This window comes from Poecilia latipinna, unplaced genomic scaffold (assembly GCF_001443285.1).
Source record: "Poecilia latipinna isolate Pla-1442-1.1 unplaced genomic scaffold, P_latipinna-1.0 Scaffold1139, whole genome shotgun sequence".
Classification (NCBI taxonomy): domain Eukaryota; kingdom Metazoa; phylum Chordata; class Actinopteri; order Cyprinodontiformes; family Poeciliidae; genus Poecilia; species Poecilia latipinna.
The window spans coordinates 48,002-58,634 of NW_015113755.1; the positions used below are offsets into that span (position 1 = coordinate 48,002).

Genomic DNA, 10,633 nt, shown 5'->3' on the forward strand with positions numbered 1-10,633 from the left:
TTACTGAATGTGTTTTTGGCCACCATCGGCTGTGACTGGAGATAAACGCCAGAACCATACTTGTTGACTCCACGAACTCTGAACAAGTACTCTGTGTTCTTGAACAAACCAGTGATGTTGCATGTCAGCTCCTTGCACTCAGCATTCATGATCACCCAGTTCAGTCTGTTGGTATCACGCCTCTCTACAATGTAGTGTGTAATGTCATCTCCGCCATCCTCAAGAGGAGGCTTCCAGCTTAGAGTGCATGACTCTTCTGTTATCTTGCTGATTTCAATGTTGCCTTCACACACTCCAGGTGTGTCTAGCCAAAAACAGACATATTTAGAGTAAGTCACTTTGCAAAAATGTGCCAAGAGTTATCAAATTACAAATAATTCAGATGGTAAACAAATAAACAAAATACTTACCAAGCACTTTGACATTGACCTCTGCAGTCTTGGTTCCACTCACGTTTCTGGCTGTTAGGATGTATTTTCCAGTATCATCTCTGTCACAAAATTTAATAATGGCCATAGCTCTGGTAGGGCTGTACTGCAGGTGATATTTTTCACACATCTCCAGTTCCCTGTTGCCCTTGGACCAGAAAGCCTTTGGATCAGGTCTACCTCCCACTGCAGCATCCAGAACCAGGTCTGAACCAGCTCTGACCATTACAGTTTCAGAGAGAAGTTTGCTGTCCAAATTGGCCTTTGGTGGTTCTGTTAAGTGGACATAAATTTGACAATTATCAACCGTCACTTCAGTTTTACTGTTCTCATATTCAGATGTACCTTGGTCATGGTCTGGCTGTTAGTATGTTCAAACAGACATTGCACAAAATAAAATCAATGTAGTTGTATCTAACTATCATGTCTGAAGTTGTGCTTAATAGAGTATTGGAGATTTCCATGGAATAAACTCTTACCAAAATCAGTCTTGCACTGCACAGACCCTGTGGATTCAGATGGTGTGCTGAAGACTTGGTTGGCATTCTTTGCGATCACCCTAAATTCATAGGCCTCTCCCTCTCCCAGGGCGGTAACAGTTAAGAAATGATCTGTTACATTGGTGTAGTTACACTTGAGCCAGCGGCCCTCGCCTGTCAAAGTGTAGGGCTTTCGTTCGATGATGTAGCCAACAATTGGACTACCGCCATCATTCAATGGAGCTGACCATTTCAAGGAGACAGTGGTTCTTGTAACCTTGGTAACTTCAGGTTTACTTGGTGGATCTAAATGCCAGTCAAAAGATTTTTGTCAGATAGGATAGAACAACACATTTCTTAGCAGAAAAACATCATACTATATGTAACATTATACTTCTGGCAAAACGTACCAACTGGATTTTGAGCAACTGCTCCCTTAGAGGCCTCACTGGCTTTGCTGAGTCCTGCACTGTTCATGGCATAAACCCTGAACTGGTATTGCAGGCCTTCAACTAGGCCTTCCACCTTGTAGTAGCATTCAAAGCATGGGATCTTATTTTCCCTAACCCACAATATATTGTTCCTCTCCTTCTTTTCAATCCAGTAGCCTGTCACCTTGCTTCCACCATCATGGTAGGGTTCCTCCCATCTTAGAGTCATTGTGTTTGCTGTGACATTAAAGACTGAAGGTTTTGTTGGGGGTCCTGGAGGTGCTGTATTTAAACAAAGAGTTTGGTTATTACAGTGTAGTAATGATTGTAAGATTTGAGATATGTATTAATGTAGTATAAAACCACATAATTTCAAAGAAAGAAAAAACTTGAGGGTAACACTTACAGAAGGGATGTTCTGCAACGATCGTCTCGGACTCGGTGGGCTTGCTGACCCCAAATCGGTTCTCAGCTGAGACTCTGAATGTGTATTGCATATATTTGGTCAGATGACCAACATGAAGAGATGTGCGTTTCACACTGGAGTTGATCAACTGCCAAGCCGTGGAGCCAGATTCACGCTTCTCCACAATGTAGTTGGTGATGTCAGTGCCACCATCATCCTCAGGCGGTTGCCAATTAACAATGCAGGACTCAGAGGAGATGGAGGAAATTTCAATTGGTCCAGATGGAGGACTTGGTCTGCCTGTAACGTTAACTTCAACCGTAAATGTCTTGGTTCCTGTTACATTTTCCAGCGTAAGATAGTATTTTCCTCCATCTCCTCTCATGGCTTCTTTGACTGAGATACTAGCTCTGTCTTTAGTTACTTTGATGGTGACTCTGTCTGAGTTCTTTAGTCTCATTTCTTCCAACTTCCATGAGACCTTAGGAGCAGGCCTACCACTGATAGGAACATCAATGGTGAATGTGCTGCCAGACCTGCATGTGATAAGCTGGTTGGGTATCTCACTAAGGTCAGCAGCAGGCTCAATATGAGGCTCCTTTACCAGCACAGGCGCCAGAGTTTTCTTTGGTAAACTATAACCTGCTTCATTTTTAGCCTTCACACGGAAGTCATACTCATCACCCTTATTGAGCTTTTCAACAGCAAAGGTAAGATTCTTGGTGTTTCCAACCACTACCCATTTGTCTCCACCCTTTGGTCTAGCCTCAATAAGATAACCCTGAATGCGGCTGCCACCATCATGTTCTGGCTTCAACCAGCCTAGTAACACAGAATTATCTGTGGTATCGATGATATCCAGTCTCTTTGGAGATGATGGCTCTGCTGTGGCAATGACTGGTTCAGTTAGCTCAAAGGCCTCACCCAGACCATGGTGGTTTTCAGCTGAGACTCTGAAGAAATAAGGAACTCCCTCCAGCAGATCCTGGATCTTGAGAATACCCTGTGTGCATTTGCCACCAGATTGCTGCCATGTCCGTCGACTAGCCTCACGCCTCTCAACAATATAGTGATGAATACGAGCTCCACCGTCATTGACAGGTGGCTTCCAGACAAGTGTGACTGATCCTCTGGAGACTTCCTTGAAAGCTACGGCCTCTGGCGGTCCAGGTGTATCCATTACTTTTACCACAAAGGTAACAGCCTTACTACCACTGGAATTCTCCAGGTTAACTGTGTATTTGCCTGTGTCATATCTAGAGCAGTTTTCGATGCTTAAAGAGCTGTAACCATCAATAGTTGTGATCTCTGACATTCCACTTAGCTCTCCTTCCTCCTTCACCCATGTAGCAGAAGGAATGGGCTTTCCTCGGAAGTGAATGCCCAAACATATAGAACTTCCAGCCTTGACTATGTGTGTCTGCTTAAATGTGGCATCAATGTCCACCTGTGGTGGTGTTAACCTATCAACAGCCTGAGCACGTTCTGGAATCTCCTTGTCTTCACCTCTGCCTATATGATTAACTGCTGCAACACGGAATTTGTACTCAGCTCCTGTCTGTAGACCTTTCACCACATAATTAGTTTCTGACACAAGTTCCTCATTTACTCTCTTCCATTCAGTGCCCTCTCCCTTCACCATTTCAATGATGTAGCCAATGATCTCCATGCCTCCATCATCAACTGGTTTGGTCCATTCCAAACTAATGGAAGTGTTTGTGGAGTCTGACACGCAAACCACAGATGGAGCACATGGAATGTCTTTAGGTTCAGCAGCCTTGATTGGCAAAGAGATGTTGCTAGGAGGCCCAACGCCAGCGTCGTTGACAGCCATGACTCGGAACTCGTATTCCATATCTTCTGATAGGTTAAGCACCTTGTGAGCACATTCAATGATAGGTTTTTTGGTGATCACCTTGTAGAACCGAACGGTTTTCTTTTCTCTTTTCTCTAGAATATAGTGCTGAATAGGGTTGCCTCCATCAGATGTTGGAGGAGTCCAGGACAGTGTTATGCTCTCTCCTGTCACCTCAGTGGCATCAGGAGTTCCTGGGGCATCAGGAGTTGCTGGGAGAAAACATTTTGGAGATCAATAATCAAATAAACATGAACAATTTAAGTAGAATCTATAAAATGTAGAAAATATTTTGTATATTTTCAAGACTTTAGGAATTTTCTACTTACTGTATTGCAATTGTGCAATGACAGGACTGGATTCCAGGGGCCTACCAACACCAAACTTGTTAACTGCAGACACCCTGAACTGGTACTCATTGGACTTGATGAGCTTGGTGGCATTAAAAGCACACTCCTTACATTCATCAGACACTAAGGCCCAGGAAATTTTGGCAGTTTCCCGTTTTTCAATGATGTAATGTGTAATCTCAGAGCAGCCATCATTTTCTGGTGGATTCCAAGACAGAGTGCACTTGCCCTCTGAGATATTTGTGAAGGTGATTGGTCCTACTGGTTCCCCTGGAGTGTCTGTATTACAGAGTCACATTGAGATAATTAAAATAAAACAGACTAGAAGGATAAATAAAAAGCACACTGGCAAAAAGCATTTAATTACCAGACTAATTAATATTGGTATTACCTTGTACTTGAATTAGAATAGTCTCCTTTTTGGTTCCAGATCCATTGGTAGCTTCTACAGTGTATAGGCCACGGTGTGTGCGGTCAGCATCTCGGACAAACAGAGTGCTGGATCCAGGAACAGTAATAATGTCCATCATCTTTTTGGTAATCTCCACATCATCTTTGAACCAGACAACTTTCGGAACTGGGCGTCCAGTGACAGTCACTTTCACCCGGATGTTATCTCCTGCCTTTACTGTCAAACCCTCAAAGTACTCGGGGCCAAACTCAATATTTGGAGGAGCTGATTGAAGAAAATTAATGTTAGTTTTTAACGTGCAGCAGTAAAAAATAGTAAGTTGTTTTTTGAATACATTAATCTAAAAACTGGTGTGCATACATTATACCTATTAGTTTTAGTGTAATATATTTACAATTTTTGTAACTCACCATTTTCACTTCGTACAGCAATAAAACCAGAAGAGTTGGATGGGGGACTGACAATGCCTATTGCATTTCTAGCAATGACTCTGAACTCGTAGCGCTCATTTGTTGTCAACCCGGTGACAGTGTACTGACAGTCATGTACTTCAGTCAGATTGGCCTTGAACCAGCGACCATGTCCTTGACGTTTCTCAATGCTGTAGCTTGTTATCTTGCTACCGCCATCACGTTTAGGGGCATCCCATTTTAGTGTTACTGAGTCACTGGTTACATCAATGTAATCAGGTTGGCCAGGTGGGTCTAAAAGACATTGCATTTATATTAGATTTAATAAGCTATCATGCTAAACACATAATTCCAACAAAATAATTTTGCATTATCTTCACAAAGACTTACCAACAGGACTCACAGCCATTGTTGGCTTGCTTTCATCACTCATTCGGCTAAAGCCAGCATCATTTTGAGCATAGACTCTAAAAGTGTACTCAAGACCTTCTATGAGTTCCAAAATCCTGTAATCCATTTCTTTTATAAGGACAGTGTTCACTTTTTGCCACATGATGCTATTCTTTTCTTTTTTCTCCACATGATATCCCTGGATGGGGGTTCCACCATCATAGATTGGTTTTTCCCACTGGATTGTCATGCCATCATTAGTAACATTGTAAACAACTGGTTTTCCTGGCGGTCCTGGAGGTCTGAATTGGTGCTTGGCAATAACCATTTGTGAGATTAGAGGCTCACTCACACCATATCGGTTTTCAGCACACACTCTGAACTGGTATTGGACACCCTTGATCAAATTGGGGACTCTAAACTGAGTACCCTCAACATGGGAGGAAGCCATCTTCCAGTTAGACTGTGAGGTGTCTCGTTTCTCCACTATGTAACAAGTAATGTCTCCACCACCATTATCATTAGGCTCATCCCAGGAGATCATGATATTGTCAGCTCTGACTTCATCCAGGCGAATGGGACCAACTGGCTTTGATGGTGGACCAAGAGTAACGACAAAGATGTGGAAAGATTTCCTGTTGATCTTGTTGTCAAGACTCAGGGTGTATTTACCTTCATTCTCCTTCTTTACATTCTTAATCATTAGAGTGGCTTTGTTTTCAGTTGTCTTAAATCGAACTTGGTCACTTTCCTTCAGAGGCAGGCTGTCCTTTAACCACTGCACAGCAGGTCTGGGCTTGCCTCTGTATGGCAACTCAATATGAACATTATGACCCAAACGCACACTGAGGCTACCACCTGGGTATTCTCTGAGGTCTGCCTCAGGAGTGATGATGTAGTCAATGACCTTGATAGGGCCATGCTCAACAAAATCACCCTGTCCCTTCTCATTTCTGGCTGCAACTCTGAAGAACACCTCAGAGTGCTCCTTGAGATTCTTGACCTCAAATTCACATTGTCTGCTGACTCCTCCCATTGACCACTCATCATCCTTAAGCTTTTTCTCAATGACATAGTCAGAGATGATGCTGCCTCCATCGTAATCAGGCTTTAGCCACTGTAGTGTCACAGAGGTCTTAGATGAATCTTTCATAGAAATTTCTTTGACTGGTCCTGGAGTTTCTGTAGCCTTGACAGGCTCCTGTGTTTCACATGGATCACCAATACCATTCTCATTTTCTGCTAAGACACGGAAGAAGAAAGTTGTCTTTTCTGAGAGATCTTCAATAGTGTATGTAGTATTTGTGCATTTGTTTGTCACTGCAGAGTATGATCTCTTAGAGGAGTCCCTCTTCTCAACAATGTAGTTTGTGATCTCAGCACCACCATCAAGGAGTGGAGGGTCCCAGCAGAGGGTGACTTTTCCACGGGTAACATCCTTCATAACCAAGTTTCTGCACTGAGCTGGGGTATCCTGTACCTTCACAGACAGAGATAGTGTTTTTGGTTGTCCGACGCCATTCTCTATCTTGACTGTGTATTTTCCAGTGTCAAGTCTGGTCACTTCACGCATAATGAGCACAGTTGTTGTGTCTGAGTGATGGAACTCATATTTGGGATTGCGATCTATGCATTCTTCTCCTTTGCTCCAGGAAGCAGTGGGAGCAGGTCTGCCCTTCAATGGAACAGACAACTCCACATCTTTACCAGCCTTGACAATATAATGAGTTCTCATGGCAACATCTGAGTCAATCTGTGCTTCCTCTGTGAAGGGCATACAAATTTACAGTGTTACACAGATTGACAAAAAACAAACAAAGCATGTAAGCAATTTTAAATAATCTTTTTACATTACCCAGGATATCTTTGGCCTGCACAGGCTCAGTCATCTCTAAAGGTTCTCCGCGGCCAGCACAGTTCACAGCAGAGACTCTGAAGAAGTAGTTTGTATCTGGTTTTAGATCGTGAACTGTGTACTCTGTAGTCTTAACCTCACCCTTGGAAGTAACCATGGCCCAGTCTTTCTCTCCTTCAACAAGCTTCTCCACCATATAACTAGTAACCTCGCTACCTCCATCCCATTCAGGTTTAGACCAACCCAGGGTGATGGATGTCTTTGTTGAGTCCACAACCTTTAGCTTGCAAGGCTCATCTGGTGGATCTGTGAAATTAAAATCATTAGTTGGGGGAGTAGCTTAAGTGTGATGATTTGTTTTTAAAGTTATTTTTCACATACCAACTGGGTCAGCAGCCTTATAATAGTCTGATACATCAGAGAATGGTCCCTCCCCAGCTTTGTTAATGGCACAGACACGATACTGATACTCATTTCCTTCTGTCAGGTGGTACACCATCTGTTTGATGTCAGTGATCGGATCTTTATACACTCTGATCCAGCGCAAGCTCTTCTTATCCCGTCTCTCTAGATAGTAGCCAGTCACAGGGCTACCACCATCCACTCCAGGTTTGTCCCATTCTACTAGCATTGTGGTCTTGGTGGTCGTATTTACTTCCGGAGTATGAGGTTGGCCAGGAGTTACTATAGAAAAAGACAAAATTAAATATTAAGGCAAATGAAATGAAAATGACAGCCAATAATGAAATAAATGTGAGAATAAACAGATGGAAAAATAGGATATTTAGTAATGACTGATGAGGAAAGGATTAACTTTATTGTAATTGAACAAAAAAACTTACCAAAGGCATTCTTAGCGATGACCGGTTCAGACTCGAGAGGCTCTCCAACTCCAAATTTGTTAACTCCCATCACTCTGAAAACATACTCATTTCCACGCACCAACTTTCCGACTGTGATGTGTGTATTCTCATGTCTATCTGAAACAGTTGACCAGACCACTCTGCTGGTTTCACGCTTCTCAACAATATAGTGGGTAACTTTGGAACCTCCCTGGTCAGACTCTGGAACTGGTTCCCAGCTGAAGATTATCCGGTCTGCTGTTATGGAGTTGAAATTGATAAGGCCAGAGGGGGGTCCAGGTTTGTCTAAAAAGAGAGTCAAAAGACACATGATCATCAACTGTATATCCCTGTATCAACCTCTGACAAACTGGGTGATTCATAAAATAAGGAGATCTCAGCAGAAATTTAAGTGCTCAACATACCAAGGATTTCAATCCTTATTGTAGCAGAAGCTGATCCCAAAACATTTTTTATCTTAATCTCATATGAGCCTGTGTCAAAGCGAGTTGCATCCTTAATCAAAACAGCAGAAGAGTCTGTTGTGCTTTCAACAGACACTGTAGAAGAGGATACCAGCTCCTTTCCATCCTTGAGCCACACAATAGTTGGCAGAGGCTTGGCAAAAATTTCTACTCTAAGTTTTACTGAAGCCCCAGCTTTATACTGGACCACATCCAGATACTCAGGAGGAAGATCAATAGCTGGGGCACCTGTAAGAAAAAAATAATTGTAAATATCAACCACAGTTATCAACAAAACATAAATATGCAAAAATGAATCCATAGCCTACCACATGCATCAACACAGGTGACGGGGCCAGCAATAAGAGAAGGGTTGCTGACAGATCCAACAGCATTCTTAGCATAAACTCTGAACTCATAAGATTCATCTTGAGTGAGTCCATATGCAGTGAAGCCCAATTCAATGATGTTTGTAAAGTTGGCCTTCACCCATCTGCCATTAGGAGCTTCCCTTCTCTCCACACTGTAGCCAGTTATCTTGCTGCCTCCATCAAATGCTGGTCTCTGCCAAGTCAGGCTGACAGAGTTCTTTGTGACTTCTGTGACACGAACATTTGCTGGGGGATCTACAACATCAATGTGGAAAACATCCAAGTCAAATGAAAAAAGGGATACATTAAAAGTAGCTTTGGATACTATGTTTATTAGAAATCTACCAACATTACATATAAAATTATGTATACATTGAACATGTCTAATAAGGGTAAAATTGAACTATGAAATTAAAGACTTACCACAGGCATCAATTGCAAGCACCTCTTCAGATGTCTTGCTCATCTTTCCGATACCAGCAGCATTTTCAGCTGCTACCTTGAATTCATAGATGAGGCCTGGACAGATATTTGTAACTCGCCACTGGTTTCCTGGTATTGCTGTTTTATTAACCTTCTGCCAGATGATGCTGCTTCTCTCTTTCATTTGAAGGTGATACCCAACTACAGGGCTTCCGCCATCACTGACTGGCTCATTCCAGCACACTGTCAAACTCTCTCTGGAAACAAAGCTAACCCATGGGGTGGATGGAGGACCCGGGATTACTGAAAGACACCAACATTTTGTTAAAGCAGTTAAGAAAAATAATGAGTCATAAAACCAGATAAATCTTTATCAAACTGACTCAATGACTTACTGTAAGGTAGTTGGATCATGACTGGTTTGCTGTCAATGTGGCTGCTTAGACCATAGCGATTCTCAGCCTTGATTCTGAACTGATACTCCTCCCCCTTGGTTAGCTTAGTCACCTTGATAGCACTCCTGGCGATGTTAGTTGACACCTCTACCCAAGCAGGAGTACTTGTTTCACGTTTCATAACAACATAGTTGGTAACAGGACTTCCACCATCATATTCTGGAGGATCCCACTTTAGACATACTGTGGTCTCTCCAACCTCTCCAATCTGAACTGGACCAACTGGAGGTCCAGGTTTATCCAGCACAATGAAAATAAGAGAAATCTTGGTTGTTCCCCCTCCATTTGAGGCAGTGACTTCATATTTTCCAGCATCACTTGAAATGCTTTCATTTAAAGTTATAAGTAGGCTATCAGGAGTCACTTCTGTCAGAAGTCTCTTGGACCCTTTGATGACAACATTGTTTTTGGATATTGTCACCTTTGGCATGGGTTTGCCAGTAAGAGGAATCTCAAATGTCAGGTCAGATCCTGCTTTTACATATACTGTATTCTTGGGGTAATTCTTTAAGTCAAATTCTGGAGCCTCTGTTAGAAAAAAAAAAAACAGTACAAGACTATGAAGAATGATAAAATATACCTTAAAATTAACACACACTTAACTGATTAAACACCAAACTTTTAATATGTCTAAAATAGTGAAATTTACTAAAACAAAAACAAATTATGTTTTTTGGAAATTTTAAAGTAAATAAAGAAAATTTACCCTGTATCTCCTTGACAATAACTGGAACAATCATTTCCTTAGGTTCACTGAGTCCAGCATGGTTTTCAGCACGAACTCTGAAGAAGTACTCAGCCCCTTCTCTCAGGCTCTTGATGGTATGAGTCAAGGTCCTCACAGTTGCACATTTCACCCACTTGGTCTGACCCTTCTCCACAGCATCAATGAGGTAACCAGTGACCCTGCTTCCACCGTCATATTCTGGTCTTGTCCAGGCAAGTGTAACACTGTCTTTAGTGACATTTGCAACTCCAAGTTTCAGTGGTGGACTTGGTACTTCTGCAAAAAACAAGACATTTGTGTTTATATTAGGATCTATATCAAAAAATTGTTCAACT

General features: G+C 42.2%; 1 protein-coding gene across 1 annotated transcript in view; it reads right to left on the minus strand.

Moving 5' to 3' along the window:
- The window catches only part of LOC106959964 (titin-like), a 159,879-nt gene that overhangs the window by 15,359 nt on the left and 133,887 nt on the right, over nt 1-10,633 (minus strand). Inside the window, exons 206-222 of the mRNA XM_015052845.1 lie at nt 10,278-10,574; nt 9,512-10,099; nt 9,117-9,419; nt 8,652-8,948; nt 8,284-8,571; nt 7,859-8,164; nt 7,398-7,700; nt 7,017-7,322; nt 5,162-6,925; nt 4,772-5,065; nt 4,341-4,625; nt 3,929-4,228; nt 1,745-3,811; nt 1,318-1,620; nt 908-1,213; nt 411-701; nt 5-304 (exon numbers count right to left, since the gene is read on the minus strand). Coding sequence (XP_014908331.1) covers nt 5-304; nt 411-701; nt 908-1,213; nt 1,318-1,620; nt 1,745-3,811; nt 3,929-4,228; nt 4,341-4,625; nt 4,772-5,065; nt 5,162-6,925; nt 7,017-7,322; nt 7,398-7,700; nt 7,859-8,164; nt 8,284-8,571; nt 8,652-8,948; nt 9,117-9,419; nt 9,512-10,099; nt 10,278-10,574 — 8,598 coding nt within the window. The remainder of the gene's footprint in view (nt 1-4; nt 305-410; nt 702-907; nt 1,214-1,317; nt 1,621-1,744; nt 3,812-3,928; nt 4,229-4,340; nt 4,626-4,771; nt 5,066-5,161; nt 6,926-7,016; nt 7,323-7,397; nt 7,701-7,858; nt 8,165-8,283; nt 8,572-8,651; nt 8,949-9,116; nt 9,420-9,511; nt 10,100-10,277; nt 10,575-10,633) is intronic.